General features: G+C 40.6%; 1 protein-coding gene across 4 annotated transcripts in view; it reads left to right on the top strand.

Moving 5' to 3' along the window:
- ATRNL1 (attractin like 1) overlaps positions 1-17,716 on the top strand; it is an 802,849-nt gene that overhangs the window by 669,094 nt on the left and 116,039 nt on the right. For 2 of the 4 annotated variants that reach the window (XM_061403577.1, XM_061403580.1), the window contains one exon: positions 2,253-2,367. The exons of 1 other annotated variant lie outside the window; for it this stretch is intronic. In XM_061403577.1, the coding sequence (XP_061259561.1) occupies positions 2,253-2,367 (115 nt within the window). Of the gene's footprint in view, positions 1-2,252; positions 2,368-5,232; positions 5,514-17,716 lie in introns of those variants that run through there. One more of the 4 variants, XM_061403578.1, reaches the window with a different exon arrangement.

Below are 17,716 nucleotides of genomic sequence, written 5' to 3' on the forward strand. Positions count from 1 at the left end.
TTGTGAAAAAGCAACAGAAGTTACGCAACTTTGTGGCTCACAGACTACATATCAAATATCAAATATATTGAAATACATTTATTTATTTAGATGTAGGATTTAGTGTTAAATGACACAAGGTACTGTAGTCATGACAGTAGTCATGCTCCTTAATATTTATCCACAGGAGTTGAGAATTTGTGTCCACACAAAAGCTTATTCATGAATGTTTTGGGCAGCTTTATTAATCATTGCCAAAGTTTGGAAGCAATCAAGATGTCCTTCAATAGTTGAATAGATAAATAAAGTATAATACATCAAGACAATGGAATATCATGGAGCACCAAACATTGAAGAGACACAGACAAACATTAAATGTGTATTTTTAAGTGAAATAACTCAATATGAAAAAGCTAAATACTGTATGATTTCAGCTATATGCTATGATATTTTGGAAAAGGCAAACCTATGGAGACAATAAAAAGATCAGTAATTTCCTGGAGTTTCAGGCAGAGCACAAAGGACTTTAAGGGCAGTTAAACTACTCTATGGGCTTCCCTCATGGCTCAGCAGTAAAGAATCTGCCTGCAGTGCAGGAGACACAGGTTTGATCCCTGGGTTGGAAAGATCCCCTGGAGGAGGGCATGGCACCCCACTCAAGCAAGTATTCTTACCTGATGAATTCCACGGACAGAGGAGCCTAACGGGCTACAGTCCATGGGATCGCAAAGAGTCAGACAAGACTGAAGCGACTGAGCACACAAAACTGTTCTATATGATACTGTAGTGATGAGTACATGTCATTATATGTCTGTCCAAGCCCATGGAACATACAACACCAAGAGTGAACTCTAATGTAAACTGAGGACTCTGGTTGCTAGAGATGTGTCATTCTAGGTTCATCACTTTTTACAAATGTGCTGCTCTAGTGGGGATCTTAATAATCAGGGAGGCTGTGCATGGGGGCAGTGGGTTTATGGAAAATATCTATCAGTTCAGTTCAGTTCAGTTGCTCAGTTGTGTCCGACTATTTGCGACCCCATCAACTGCACCATGCCAGGCCTCCCTGTCCATCACCAACTCCCGGAGTCCACCCAAACCCATGTCCATTGTGTCGGTGATGCCATCCAACCATCTCATCCTCTGTCGTCCCCTTCTTCTCCTGCCCTCAACCTTTCCCAGCATCAGGGTCTTTTCAAATGAGTCAGCTCTTCACATCAGGTGGCCGAAGTATTGGAGTTTCAGCTTCAACATCAGTCCCTCCAATGAACACCCAGGACTGATCTCCTTTAGGATGGACTGGTTGGATCTCCTTGTAGTCCAAGGGACTCTTAAGAGTCTTCTCCAACACCACAGTTCAAAAGCATCAATTCTTCGGCGCTCAGCTTTCTTCCCAGTCCAACTCTCACATCCATACATGACTACGGGAAAAACCATAGCCTTGACTAGACGAACCTTTGTTGACAAAATAATGTCTCTGCCTTTTAATATACTGTCTAGGTTGGTCATAACTTTCCTTCCAAGGAGCAAGCGTCTTTTAATTTCATGGCTGCAATCACCATCTGCAGTGATTTTGGAGCCTAGAAAAATAAAGTTCAGCCACTGTTCCCACTGTTTCCCCATCCATTTGCCATGAAGTGATGGGACCGGATGCCATGATCTTCATTTTCTGAATGTTGAGCTTTAAGCCAAGTTTTTCACTCTCCTCTTTCACTTTCATCAAGAGGCTCTTTAGTTCTTCTTTACTTTCTGCCATAAGGGTGGTGTCATCTGCATATCTGAGGTTATTGATAATTCTCCCAGCAATCTTGATTCCAGCTGTGCTTCCTCCAGCCCAGCGTTTCTCATGATGTACTCTGCATACAAGTTAAATAAGATAGATATATATAAAAATAAAAGATAAATAATATAGATAGAAAATATCTATAGCTTCCTCTTAATTTTCTGTAAACCTCACTTCACTAAAAAATAAACTGTTAGAGAAAAAAAGATGAAAATAGAGCAAAGCAATGAGCACTTTTCAAAAATTGCAAAAACACATGCTAACATGTCCCAAGAAAAATGTTTTCCAAATGTAAATGACCACCACTACAAAAAAAAAACAAAAACAAAATAGTACTACAATAAAATACTCAATTGAACTATTAAAAATTGAAATGTGGTATCTCTTCAACTACTAAGAATGTACATTTTAGCTGCCTGAAGCATAAGAGAAAAGTAGAGTAACAGTATCGTGTAAACAATGCAAATTTAGAATGGGTTTTCTTTTTCAGGGAGCACCCAAACCAATAGCCATTGAACCCTGTGCTGGGAACAGAGCTGCAGTTCTGACCGTGTTTCTTTGTCTACCGCGAGGGCCATCAGGTGCCCCTCCCCCTGGGCAGTCAGGTAAGATGAATGAGGCACCATCAACAGTTAAGCAAAACATGTAGACGGAACAGAAGAAATAAACAATACTACCAGACAGCATAATAAAGATATTTGCAAGGTTCTAATTCAGAGTATGGTTAAATTTTATTAGAATACAACTTCTATCCAAGTATCTCACTATCTGCCTTGCTATAAATTCAGATTTGCCAATGTTTGTCTTAGAAATGCATATTGAATATATGTGTGTATTTGTATGTAATATACACATGTATGTATGTATATACACACACACTTCAGTTGGTCATTGTAATTACAAGGAGTACTTTCACTAGCGGGGAAAACAAGTTCTTGACCCTTTTGGGCAGCTACTTTTCTCCCAGTATGTGTATCATATAGGTTGCCAAATTATAAATGCGATTAGAAGCTTGCTTCATAAATACGGAATCTAATTAAGGAACTCACTTGCATGTTTGGAATGTTTTGTGGCATCAGAGGATAAGAGCTTGATGCATCCATCCTGGAACATTTAAAATATGTTCTTGCTGTCAGCACCAGCCAGGTGTGGTTCATAGACCTGGGGACCCTCGCCTTTAGTTGAGCACAGCCAGCCTTTTCCTCTGATATTTGTTTTCCTGCATAAAAAGCATATTTTAAATTTGAAGTAACTCCATGTATCCTCTTAGAGATCTTCTCATTGTTTTGACCATTGTCTATATTGTAAACATGCCCAATGTTGAGTATAACTTGTTACTAAATCAGAAAGTGTGTCTATTTCTCTTCGTACATATCCTCTTCTTTCTGATCACAGTTTCTAATTGTTCTTTCTCCCAATTGTTTTCTCTAAACAACTCTTAGTGAAATGGATGCTTTTTAAGGGTAAGGGTGATTTCAAATCTATCTTTCTCTTCAGTTCCCCTTAAGGGTAAAATAAAGTGCAAGGATGTGGGCAGGTTTTCAGTAATGGAAATTGATGATGAACTCATCTCCCTGCTTATTTTTCTTTCCTTAATTCCCTAGTTAGCTCTGACCTTGCTCCTTACTTTCTCGATTTGTGCCCAACAAGATACAAAAATGGAAGCTACCCTACTTTATAGCTTATAAATTTTAAGATATTCATGTAATATATTTTTTTCCGTATGGCAACAGAAGATCTCCATCACCTCCAAACTTGTCAGTTATGGTGCCTGATGATATCCTGTTGTAGGAATTTCTACCCACAGTTCATTTGTAGTTGTTTTATTCAATGAAATAAACCTTCTCGTATGTTGAGTTGAGTGCCTCCCCTTTCTCCTTTCAGAACCACCAGGGTAAAGGGGATGCAGTGAACAGAATACCTTGGCACTGGTCAGATAAGATGGATAATTATAGGTAGTGTGCCCAGCTAATGGAAGGATTGTTTCAAGGATGGGATGATGTCCAAAACAAACACTTTGCTGATGAAAACAAGTCTATGCGATATACACCAAGGTTCTTCTAGATCCTTGACAAGATGACGTACTGAAAGGCAGAGTGAAGGCAACTGCCAATACTCTGTCCCTTTAACCTTTGAAATCTATTTGACTGATTTGAAAAAGCCGAACAGCAGTGGGGACCATTACCTCAGCTGTGTTTTATGAAGGTGCATTGCAATTACTAATGATAATGCTATATTAGATGCACACAGATTTTTACTCCTTACCAAGTGTTTTCCTATTTTTCATGGTTGATCCTTATGACAAGCATGAGCTATAGGTATCATAAAACTCACTTTATAAATGAAAGGAATTTATGTATATAAATCTCTGTATTCCTACACTCAAGGAATGATTAGAAAGTATTAGAGTACAGAGCCAAACACCAACAAAAATATTTATTACTAACATTCCAGGTAATTTTCTCCTATGATCTATAGGAGAGAGCTTATTTTTCTGTAATCTACAGCCCATGTCTTCACAAAGTCAAACATTTGGAGGAGTACTGAAAACATCTACAGGGTTAATAAAAGTAGACAAAAACTTGAGCTAATTTGCCACACTGTTTATAGTGGCTATACATTGAACTCTGTTGAGTATCTGTGTGCACCATTCAGGATGAGTTTGTTCTTCCTTGGAAAAAAAAATAATTTTTTTAGCCAATTGTATAGGACTAGGAAAACTCATTGATTCTACTCCTTCAAAATAAAATGTTGTCTTCTGTCTGCAGTCTATTTTGAAATGCATGAAAGACATAATATTACTAATGGGTGGATAGTAGGATGAGCAGATGGAAGATATAAAGCAAGTAAAGAAATGTTAATTGTAAATCTAGGTGATGTGAATCCTGGAGTCCACTGTAAAATTCTTTCCACTTTTCTGTGTGTTTGAAATTTTTCATGGTAAGATGTGGGAAACAATATGTTTTTTAAGAAAAACTCTTGACTTTCCAGGGGTAAAAAAGACAATGCCAATAGAAATTTTCTAATGTTCACATACGCGTTTTCTCTAATCAAGGCAAATGTTGACACCAGTATGCAAACTAAATGACTTATTTTTTTCCCTTTTCATCAAGATAATTTGGTGTGTACCTTGTCATGGAAACTTATCATAGTATCATCAAGTATTTGAGAAGAAATGCATTCCATTGATAGTTTGGGCACCATATTGGCTCTTCAGAGGGAAATGTTGACATTGGTTATCTCATTGCTAATGTTCGGTTCATCTTGTACCTTGACACGAAGATAAAGATGTGTGTCTCTGCTTATCACAGTGTATAGAAAGCAGTTCATAAATATTTTTGATGATAATGATAGGAGACCTGGGAAACATGACCTTGAGCAACCACTTCTATCTATGAGACTCAGTGAGCAATAATAAAATGAGCAGTTGGACTAGAATCCATTCATTGATTCTCTAATTGTACCACCAGGAGCCTTATGTTCTGAAGAGCCTCCTCCAGCATTGGTGCAGGGTTAGAGGTGAGAGGGAGTTAAGAAGAAAGTGGAGGAGGAGCCTCATGGACAAACGCCATTCCCACTGTGTAAAGGACAGGGTTCCCAGAGTCTTCTCTTGGTTCTTGGGCTGTTTATGTCTCCTAATGTGAATGTATCTATTCAGTGATGAATAAACATTAATTATTAGATTAAAAGTCCTCTTGCAGTACTTTGTACGATTTCTAATTTTTTAATCAGGCCCTTTTCTGAAACATAGCTTCCTAAATGTCAAATGATGCTTTTCATAATGCACTCTTCATTACCATGAATAAAAGCATTTAAGAGAAGGATGAGTTTGAGGATATGGAGAAGGCGGAAGCATCCTGCGAGCATGGTGGCTTTCTCTCAGAGCCTACATGTCAGCACTAACAAATAAGTGATTTGGAAAAAAAGCAAAGGTTAGTTCTGGCCATCTCTTTTAAGTAGCAACTAGTGTGTTTTTTTGTTTTTTTTTTTTAATTCAAAGCATGGCCTTGTCTTTGGACTTTATGCTCTTTCTACCAGCAGATATTCCAGTATTATTTAGCAAGTAATATTAGACATGGCCCTTTTAGTGTCTGTCTAAAATGCATGGAGTCCCTTCTGTGGCGCATCTTAGCAGACGTCAGAAGAGAAACTGCAGATTCATCCTTTAGATTACTCCATTCAGTAGTCTTTTTTTTTTTTTTTCCATATAATGCATGTAGATGTTTATGAGCAATTCTCCCTCTAGGTAGCTTAGAAGAAGAAAAGCAAAAAATACTAAATAGGCTTTTTGGCACTCCTGGCGCTGGGCTAATTAGGTTCCCTGCTCCCTAGCTCTGTAAACCTGCTGCTTCATCCTTGTATTTCCTATGAACCACCACTGCCAACCACGCCAGACTCTCTGGGCTAAAGCAGGATTTCTGCTGTGGACATATGTACACAGCCACTTTCTCTTCACCTCAGAGTGGTTGAAAGGCTGACGTCCCCATGAAAGCAGGGCAAGCATATCACCCGTCACCTTGCAGAGCAAGGTCCCCACGCATTTTATAGTCATATTAAGATGAAATGTGGACAAAGAAAGCTCTTCAAAAGCATAAATTGAAAATGATCATGATTGCTGTCACTTTGTGATGGAGGATGACTGATTTCATAGTTTATGGATTCTTACTAATATGAAGCAGATTAACTTTTATCACTGGATTAAAAATCTGGTGGCCCAAATGTCCACTGCCTGAAGGGAGTTAGGTGCTTAACTTAAAATGTAGAATTTTGCCCTGATCTGGCTTCATGTTTGGCAAAACAAACAAAATGAAAGCTACTGGAATTTCTAAGGTTTTGAAATTCTTTTCCCTAAGGCTTTGAAGTTTTGGAAGACTGACCAGGTTATTTTGAAAAATCTAGAAATATTGTACGATTTTTAAAATGACAGTCTACCCACAGTATCATGGATAATAATGACAAGAAGAGAACTTTGATTTGATCAGATGAAAAGAAAGGATAACAAAAAGCAGAACAAGAGGGAAGAGAGCTCTGAAGCAGGTTCTTTATATACACTAATTTGTTTAATCCTCTTAATGAATCTGAGAAGTAGCTATTATTATCCCACTTTTACAAATTAAAAAATATATATCCTTAAACTCAAGAGAGATTAAATGACTCATCCAAGGGCCAGTACTGCCAGTGAGTGAGTAAACCCGAAGTCAAATTCAAGGCCACCTAGATCCTCAGCAGCCAAGACTCTGCCTTATCACTGTGCTTCTCTGGATAAAGATACAGTGGGATTCTCAATTGCTCTTCTTCTGGAAAAAGCTTTATATCCAGATGAAGGAGGAAGGACCTGGAGGTTCTGCTAAGCATTGGGTTTAAGGCACAAGAAAGGTAGATTTCTCCTTCCTGGTGATTTAACTATAGGAATTTGATAGAATGCAAATATGTTCATGCTGCGACATATCTGCTAGTGAAAATATGACTCCATTTGGTATTAAGAACATGGGGCCACATGTTATTAGGACCACAACTTTAGCTCATATGTGTGTGAGTCACAAGTCCCACCCAAAGTCCAGATCCAGCTCTGCCACCAGCTAACTGGGTGGCCAAGTCTTTTCATTTCTGGGTCGTATTTTTACGTGTATGAAATGACAGGATTGGGTTTGATTCCTAGGATGGGTTTCACTCCATTCCTGTTGTACAGTTCTACTATCCATTATGCTAAATCATGCCAGTTTGGGGTAAGAAGAGCAATAAATTGTTTCTGAGGTGTAGCTTAACTTGCCTTTCCAGCTGCTCAAGACCAGTTAAGAAACTATATTCCATATATTACATGTTAGGGAATAAAAGTAACTAGCACCAATCGTTGAACTAAAAAAATAACATACACATTGTGAAGTGAAACTGGTGGTCGCTTCAGTCATCTTGGGCTCTTTGCAACCCCATGGACATAGCCCTCCAGGCTCCTCCGTCCATGGCGTTCTCCAGGAAAGAATACTAGTGAAGGTCGCTCAGTTCAGCTCAGTTCAGTCGCTCAGTCATGTCCAACTCTTTGCCACCCCATGAATCGCAGCACGCTAGGCCTCCCTGTCCATCACCGACTCCCGGAATTTACTCAAACTCATGTCCATCGAGTCGGTGATGCCATCCAGCCATCTCATCCTCTGTCGTCCCCTTCTCCTCCTGCCCCCAATCCCTCCCAGCATCAGGGTCTTTTCCAGTGAGTCAACTCTTCACATCAGGTGGCCAAAGTATTGGAGTTTCAGCTTCAATGTCAGTCCTTCCAATGAATACCCAGGACTGATCTCCTTTAGAATGGACTGGTTGGATCTCCTTGCAGTCGAAGGGACTCTCAAGAGTCTTCTCCAACACCACAGTTCAAAAGCATCAATTCTTCGGCGCTCAGCTTTCTTCACAGTCCAACTCTCACATCCATACATGACCACTGGCCTTCACTAGACGGTCGCTCAGTCGTGTCAAACTCTTTGTGACCCCATGGACTATACAGTCCATGGAGTTCTCCAGGCCAGAGTACTGGTGTGGATAGCCTTTCCTTTCTCCAGGGGATCTTTCCAACCCAGGGATCAAACCCAGGTCTCCCACATTTGCAGGCGGATTCTTTACCAGCTGAGCCACTAGAGAAGTCAGCTAGCCAGTAGGAATTTGCTGTATGATGCATGGAGCTCAAATCTGGTGCTCTATGACAACCTAGAGGAGTGGGATGAGGTAGGAGGGAGGTTCAAGAGGGAGGAAACATATGTTTACCTATGACTGATCCATGTGGCTGTATGGCAGAAACCAACACAATATTGTAAAGTATCCTCCAATTAAAAAGTTTTAAAAGTTCTTAATTTTATTTAAAAAGTCTAGTTCCCAGTCTCTGCAGCATGTTTGGATAAGGCAGATCATTCATGTTGCCCTACTTCAGTGAGTAAAGGAATCTCATAGCACCAGTCAGAGACTGAGGGTCTCTGAGGTGGATTGGAAACAGACTCCAGGTCTGCTGACTGTTGGTGCAGCACTCAGGCCTCTGAAGCCTTTTTTTTTTTTTTAACTGATTTACATTTTCCAGAAGCTTCTACAGTTTTCTGTCCCTTAGGACTCTCTGTTTTCCTTCCATAACTCTGCCACAGTATCTTCAAATTACAGAAACACACCTGTTGATCTGACCTTAGCACTCTGTTTGTTTGAGGTAGCTGGAATAAGAAATAAAACCACTGAATTGTATCACAACTTATTAGAACAATCTGTCACGTAGGTTACCTTTTAACCTCAAGTTCAGACATTGTTTACATCCAGCATATGCGGTGTGCGTGCGTGATCAGTCGTGTCCAACTCTTTGTCACCCCATCAGGCTTGTAGCCCTCCGGGGTCCTCTCTCCATTGAATCTTCCAGGCAAGAATACCGAGTGAGTTGCCATTTCCTACTCAGGGGATCTTCCTGACCCAGGGATCAAACCCACATCTCTGGCATCTCCTGCACTGGCAGGAGGATTCTTTACCACTAGTGTCTCATCCAGCATATGGGTCTTCATAAAGAAGGAAGAAACAGTGGGCACTCGGGGCAAAATAAACTACAAAATGAGGAAAGAGAGCCCAGGGTGCAACAGAGATAAGAACAAATGTCTGGGACTATTGTGAATAATGTGACTTTGTCTCAAAAAAACTCTGATATTCAAAGTAAACAAAATCTACAGAAGAAACTGAATTTATCTTCTTTCCAAAATATAGTTATTATGCATCTTCATTTGTTATATTTATTTATTAAAAATAACATGTAACAATATCTGCTACAGGTCAAGCACTGTATTATATGGTAGAGAACAAAACAGAGTCCCTGCCCCCACAGATGTTAGTGCCTGTGTGGAGATGCACAGAAACAAATAACCATGCAGATAAACCTGTAATTGTGAAACAGGTTAAGTTTTGTGAATGAAGAATAGACAATGTTATGAGAAAGAGGTGAAATAAAACTTACGTACAATTGATAAGCTTGCACATCTTTCAGCAGTAGTAGCAAAACGGTAAACACAGTCATTAAAATACCCTTTCCTCAGTTCTTGTCATTGTGTCTCTGTGGTGTTTGACTGTTGAATATTCCCCATCTTGCCTCTCCACCTTCTGGAAACTCTCTCTGGTGTTCTTCGCCTCGATCTATCACAGGTGCCTACTGAGAATTTACTTGAGATAATGGATGTAGGGCACCTCCCATGTTTTCATTGCCTGCTTCACCAGCACTCCAAGTATAGGTGGGCATTCCCTAAGGATTGGTCCTGAGCCGATTTCTCATCCTTCTCCACCCTCTCTCTTTAGGATGATGCTCTCTTTGCTCATTGCAGGAACTTTTCAGATGCTAACTCCCAACTCCATGGATCTTCAGCCATCACTGGATTTTCTCCAGTTTTAATGTAAAGTCACTCTTCCTTCCCTCTCTCCCATTACTGCCCCCTACTCCCCTCCTCTGAATTTACTGTTTTGTTTTGTTTTAATTAAATTTATTTATTTGGTTGTGCTAAGGATATGCAGAATCTTTTGTTGTGCTGTGTGAAATCTAGTTCCCTGACTTAGGATCGAACCTGGGTCCCCTGCATTGGGAGCATGGTGTCTTAGCCAACAGACCAGCAGGGGAGTCCCCTGAATTTACTGTTTTTGTAAAGTCCATTTCTCAGTGGCTCAAGCTTGAAACTTTGGAGTTAGCTTTCTTCCTTCTCTTCTCCCCTTCAACATCCCTGTAGCCACGAAGTTCTTTAGGTTTTACCCCTGAGGCAGATAGAGCAGACTTCCTTCTGCCGTTTTCACTCCCTCCATGTTTTGCTCAGGCCCTGTTTGCCTCCCATCTGGACTTCTGCCAAAGGAAGGCACAATTCTCTCACTCCCTTTCTCATCAGATCAGATCAGATCAGTCACTCAGTCGTGTCCGACTCTTTGCGACCCCATGAATCGCAGCACGCCAGGCCTCCCTGTCCATCACCAACTCCCGGAGTTCACTAAGACTCATGTCCATCAAGTCAGTGATGCCATCCAGCCATCTTATCCTGTGTCGTCCCCTTCTCCTCTTGCCCCGAATTCTTCCCAGCATCAGAGTCTTTTCCAATGAGTCAACTCTTCGCATCAGGTGGCCAAAGTACTGGAGTTTCAGCTTTAGTATCATTCCTTCCAAAGAAATCCCAGGGCTGATCTCCTTTAGAATGGACTGGTTGGATCTCCTTGCAGTCCAAGGGACTCTCAAGAGTCTTCTCCAACACCACAGTTCAAAAGCACCAATTCTTCAGCACTCAGCCTTCTTCACAGTCCAACTCTCACATCCATACATGACCACAGGAAAAAACCATAGCCTTGACTAGACGAAGCTTTGTTGGCAAAGTAATATCTCTGCTTTTGAATATGCTATCTAGGTTGGTCATAACTTTCCTTCCAAGGAGTAAGCGTCTTTTAAATTTATGGCTGCAGTCACCATCTGCAGTGATTTTGGAGCCCAGAAAAATAAAGTCTCACACTGTTTCCTCATCTATTTCCCATCAAGTGATGGGACCGGATGCCATGATCTTCGTTTTCTGAATGTTGAGCTTTAAGCCAACTTCTTCACTCTCTACTTTTACCTTCATCAAGAGGCTTTTTAGTTCCTCTTCACTTTCTGCCATAAGGGTGGTGTCATCTGCATATCTGAGGTTATTGATATTTCTCCCGGCAATCTTGATTCCAGCTTGTGCTTCTTCCAGTCCTTTGCTAACTTTTCATTGCCTGTTGAAGTGAGTCCAGACATTCACTCTGGGATGTAAGGCCCTCCTTGACCTCTGTCCAGCCTTCTTTGAGGGTTAGCAGGCATGGCGTCCTTGCCAGTGCCCACGAGCATGGCACCTCTGGCTAGTTTGGGGCCCATGTGCAATGATTTTAACCTCCTGAGCCCTGTTTCCTCATCTAGGAGATAAGAACGATGACTGGGTAGAAGGTCTTTATGACTGGGATTCCACCTGTGTATTTCTTCCTGTGATTTCATGAGTGTGTGTATGTCATCTGTCATGCTCACTGTTGTCCCTTGTTCTGAAATGCCCTCTCCCTCTCAGCTGCCTGTGTTCAAAGCCCAGTTCAAATGCCACTTCTTCCATGGAGCCTTTTCAGTTTCCTCCATATAAATGTGACCTGTGCTCATGAAATCCTACACAATTTGCTGGGTCATTTCTTTACTGCTTTGTGATATGTATAAAACTTACTGTGTACTTTTGTTTAAACTTTCCTCCCAGGTATTAAGCTCTCTGAGGACAGTGGTTATATCTCAGTTTATCTTTGGATCCCTTGTAGCTAACAAATTCTTTGTACATAGGAGTTGCTTGATAAGTGTTCAATTAATGAGTAAAATTAATCATCCTTAAGTGATAGAACTTCTTTACCAAAACATATGTAGAAAATATGTAGATATATACTACAAAACTGTAAACTTTACTAGGTAAAATTTCACTTCAGACCCATAATCATTTTTTAATTATTTTTGTTTATTTTTAATGAGTATAATTACAGGCCCATAATCTTTGACAGAATGGACCTTATGCTTTTATGATTCATGTAGGAGTCAAGCTACATTCTTAGGGACTAAAATCAAGCCAAACACTGTACCTTTGATTAAAAAATATCTATAAAACTTACTTGCTCAGATTTAAGGTTCAAGAAAAATCAGAATAGAAAAGATGACACAAAATAATAAAACATTATATTTTCAATGTAACATGTACTAAACGTATCATAAAGTCGTTTTATTTTTGTAATTTGGACTTTGATTTCTGTCTTCCATAATAATTTTTTGCAAAACCATTTTATTTAAGTTTGAAAGAGCACAACTCAGGTCCACACTTTATGACCAAAAAATATATACTGAACCTTGTGAAATAAATGTCCACATATTACTTATACACAGGACAAATAACCTCACAAAATATATCTGGCAAATAAAAAGTATCGGTGTCTGGTGTAGCTGTTACCATTAACCCACACCATTAGCCCAGTCTACTCTGTGTTCTTTATGTTTGTTGAATATATATATTATCACTTTAATTTCACAGATGAGGGAAATTAATTCACGGGGCTTCTTTGCCTGTGCGCATGTACTCGTGCTTAGTCGCTCAGCTGTGTCTGACTCTTTGAGACCCTTTGGACTGTGTTCTGCCAGGTTCCTCCGTCCATGGGATTCTCCAGGCAAGAACACTGGAATGGGTTGCCGTGCCCTCCTCCAGGGGATCTTCCTGACCCAGGAACGGAATCTGTGTCTCCTGTGCCTCCTGCATTGCAGGAGAATTCTTTACCTGCTGAGCCATCAGGAAAACCATGTTACTTACCCACATAGTAATTAAGTGATGGAGCCAGAATTTAAAACCAGAAAATTTCACACCATTGTGCTCTTTCCAAATCCTTTTTTCTTTTTTTGCAGGATTGGTGCGGCGGGGTAGGGGGGATTTGGGGGTTAGCCATGTGCCTTTTTAGGATAGTACAAGCTGGCAAGCTTTTCCTTTTACTGACCGGGGTCACTGTGAAGTGACATCGCCTTCGTTCTCCTATTTGAGATATTAGTTTATTTTTGTATTATTGTCAGTTGAGAGAAATTGATAATGTATAAATGAACCAAAGAAGAAAATAAAGACAACAAACTTGAAGCATAGTGAACATGGCTAATTAAACATACTGCAGAAGTGAGTGAAACACCCTAAACATTAACTGATTCGAATACTTTCAAGATAGAGTAATTAGAAACAAACTCACAAACGGTCAGAATTTATGGACGTGGAAAACGAGACCATCAGCACTGAAAGCCTGGTCAACACATTTCTCTCTTTTTTTTTTCTTCCCACGTGCCACCCCTTTCAGGTATTTCTAGAAATGACTGGTAAATAATTACTGTGGTCAAAGAGAAAAATAGGAAAAAATATCAACTCAGCAAATCAACTTACAAAGTCAAAGGGGAAAATCAAGATTTGTTTGGAATAGGCAAGCTGCCTTTGAAGCAAAAAAACAACAAAATAAGAATTTTGTGGGCATGAATAAACTGCAAAAGCTTAATCAGTACCCCTGACCCCATAGGTATTTCTTTTGATAGCTAACACCATGGTGTATATAAAAACTGCCAATAAAAAGACATTTTACTTTTAGCTGATTATGAATTAAATAGTCCTGCATTACATAGGTTTAGGAGAATTTAGCAGAAGGCTCAGAGAAGGCAATGGCACCCCACTCCAGTACTCTTGCCTGGAAAATCCCATGGACGGAGGAGCCTGGAAGGCTGCAGTCCATGGGGTCGCTGAGGGTCGGAAACAACTGAGCGGCTTCACTTTCACTTTTCACTTTCATGCATTGGAGAAGGAAGTGGCAACCCACTCCAGTGTTCTTGCCTGGAGAATCCCAGGGACAGGGGAGCCTGGTAGGTTGCCGTCTATGGGGTCACACAGAGTCGGACACTACTGAAGCGATGCAACAGCAGCAGAAGCAGCAGAAGGCTACTTCCTGCATTCAACAAGGACAGTTGGGTGGCCTGAGTATCAGAGAATTTTAGAATTTTTGGAACTTTGGAAATGGCCTTAGAAATCACTTAGTTCTGTCCCACATTTTGCAGAAGAAACTTGGAGAGCCAGATTTGGGGCGAGAATTGTCTCTGGTTAACACTGGACAGGAACTACAACCAAACTCTCTGCATCCCTCATGCAGGAAGGGACTTTGCCTCTTCCTCCTGTTCGTTAAGCCAGGTTGAAAAATATAACCTGAAAAAAAAAAATAATAACAATCCACTTCTTACCAGAAGGCATACAGAAAGGAACTCCCTAGATCCAAAAAGGAGAATTAAGTAACTTGAGGAAATATGTCTCCTTACCAGCAAACTGACACCATGCTAAGAAAACGTGGCTCAAGGGTCCTGGGAATTCTGTCTTCTCATCTAAATGTTTTTCTTAGGACCACTTCAGAGGACCAGTGGTTCCTTAATAAATCCAGTAGGAGTACACTCACGTTTTCATCAAAATTCTGTTATATTGTTAGCTGATTTAGTCCCAGATCCTACCTTTTACTGTCGACCAAAGGTATTTGTGAGTTTGCTATGCCTTAGTTTTTAATGAACAGTGGAGGAACAGGCAGCAGTAATAGTAATGTGATTCTAAAAAAGGTAAATGTTGATTATAATTAATTAATGCCTTAAAACACCAGAGCATCTTTCTCTAAGGGCTCTTGGGGAAAGAGTTAATAGCCTTCTGAAAAGTGAATGATTTACCTCCTTTCATTCACTTTCAGTTCAGTTCAGTTCAGTCGCTCAGTCGTGTCTGACTCTTTGGGACCCCATGAATCACAACACACCAGGCCTCCCTGTCCATCACCAATTCCCAGAGTTTACTCAAACTCATGTCCATCAAGTCAGTAGCCATCTCATCCTCCATCGTCCCCTTCTCCTCCTGCCCACAATCCCTCCCAGCATCAGAGTCTTTTCCAATGAGTCAACTCTTCGCATGAGGTGGCCAAAGTATTGGAGTTTCAGCTTTAGCATCAGTCCTTCCAATGAACACCCAGGACTAATTTCCTTTAGAATGGACTGGTTGGATCTCCTTGCAGTCCAAGGGACTCTCAAGAGTCTTCTCCAACACCACAGTTCAAAAGCATCAATTCTTTGGCGCTCAGCTTTCCTCACAGTCCAACTCTCACATCCATACCTGACCACAGGAAAAACCATAGCCTTGACTAGATGGACCTTTGTTGGCAAAGTAATGTCTCTGCTTTTGAATATGCTGTCTAGGTTGGTCATAACTTTCCTTCCAAGGAGTAAGCGTCTTTTAATTTCATGACTGCAATCACCATCTGCAGTGATTTTGGAGCCCCCAAAATAGTCAGCCACTGTTCCCACTGTTTCCCCATCAAATTCCCATGAAGTGATGGGACCAGATGCCATGATCTTAGTTTTCTGAATGTTGAGTGTTAAGCCAACTTTTTCATTCTCCTCTTTCACTTTCATCAAGAGGCTTTTTAGTTCCTCTTCACTTTCTTCCATAAGGGTAATTTTTTAAATTATTTTTTATTGGAATAGAGTAACTTTATCAAGATCATGTTAGTTTCTGCTGTACATCAGAAGGAGTATCCCCTCTATTTTGGATTTCCTTCCCATTTAGGTCACCACAAAACACTGAGTTCCTTGAACTATAAAGTAGGTTCTCATTAGTGTTATCTGTTTTGTATGTAGCAGTGTGTATATCCCAGTCTCCCAGTTTATCCTACCCCCACCTTATTTGCAAATTAGCAGAGTCCATCTGAATTGGGCCAACATCCCTAACTGACGGGCAGCAAGTTCAGCTAAAGCACCAACAAAACTTAAGAGAGAGCTCATCCTTTTCCTTAAGACCTGGGAGTCTAAATTAGTCCACCAGGCACCCAGGAGGTGGTTTGAGTTCTACACGGTCCCTGGGATTATCGTGTAGAAGCCTTGGAGGAATAAATGGATTTTTGCCCCATGATCCTTCTGTCTGACATAATTTGAACTGAACCTTGAAGGCTCTAAAAGTATGGATACAATGACCACACATTCAGTTCCATTTATTCAAGGAGCCAGGGAAGGATCATCAAATCAATAACATGACTCTGCCATCTGCCTTCCCTTTGCTCACCATCATAATGAAAAATGACTCCTTAAGTGTTCTGTGAGGCAATTAGCTCTGAATGCAGAGCTGTAATGGGGAGAGGCCGAGTCACATTTGTATTCAAAACTTTACTAGTAAAATAGAAAGGAAACTGTTGTCCATATTAATAGACACATAAAGTATATAAATGGGGTAATTAGGTATTACTCCGTTGATGCACATGATTATACAACTGCAGAAACCAGAGATAGGAAGGGCACTGGAATGACATCTGGCTCATCCAACCGCTTGCAGCCACAGCTGGTGACCCTGCCCAGAACCATCTTGGACAGACAGATTTTTTCTAAAGACTTTCCCAAAAGGCATACCCATAACTTCCGGGACAAATTCATTCTATTATTTAACAGTCTTCACACTGCAATTTGATCCCATTTTCTTTTGTTCTTTTTCTTCTTGTTCTCATTTTCCCAGAAATAGAGAGCAGCTGATTGTTTTCCTTATAATCATCTATCACGTGGGTGGTAGAAAGCAGTTTGGAGATCACCTCCCAGCCTTCAGTTCAGGTTCAATATAGGACACCCTGCCTTAGGACTTCCAGCTTAGGTCACCTTATAACTGTTAGAATGCTCTTCAGCCTTCCCAGATATCACTGGCTTAAGAACCACCCCAATGGCTCAGCAGGTACAGAATCCACCTGCAATGCAGGAGACACAGAAGACATGGGTTTGGTGACTGGATCAGGAAGATCCCCTGGAGGAGGAAATGGCAACCCACTCTAGTATTCTTGCCTGAAAAATCTTAATGGATAGAGGGGCCTGGTGGGCTGCAGTCCATGGGATCACAAAGAGCCGGACATGACAGCACATACACAGAGATAATTCTTTCCCTTTGACAGATGAGGATACCTAGGTTTACCTGATCAGTCTTCCTTGGAATCCAATATTTATTACACAGCAGAACCAGTGCTAGAATCCAAAAAGCTTCTTTGGCTTGACTCTTGTTTGTTTTTCGGTGCCTGACCTCTCTTGTGAAATGAACTGCCCTGTTCACTGGTTACTTCCCCACTTTATAGTTCAGTGGAACTTCTCTGCCCCACCTAACCTTTTCTGCCATTCTGCATTTTGTGTTTATGCCTGCTACTCTTCTTGCACAAGAAAAGGGAGCAATGAGATTCAGTTCATTTCTCTGAGATTTCAGGGTTATTTTGGAAGCTTCATCATATCATTCCAAACACCATTCTCATACCCTGTCCCCGTTTGTGTTATTTGCAAATATGATGATTTTAGGGAGATGTTAAGTGCCTCACTGGAATCCAACATGACTTTTAAAATACCACTTGTTATGGGTCCACCATACCTCTGTCCCTTTGCAAGTA

This window comes from Bos javanicus, chromosome 26 (assembly GCF_032452875.1).
Source record: "Bos javanicus breed banteng chromosome 26, ARS-OSU_banteng_1.0, whole genome shotgun sequence".
Classification (NCBI taxonomy): Eukaryota; Metazoa; Chordata; class Mammalia; order Artiodactyla; family Bovidae; genus Bos; species Bos javanicus.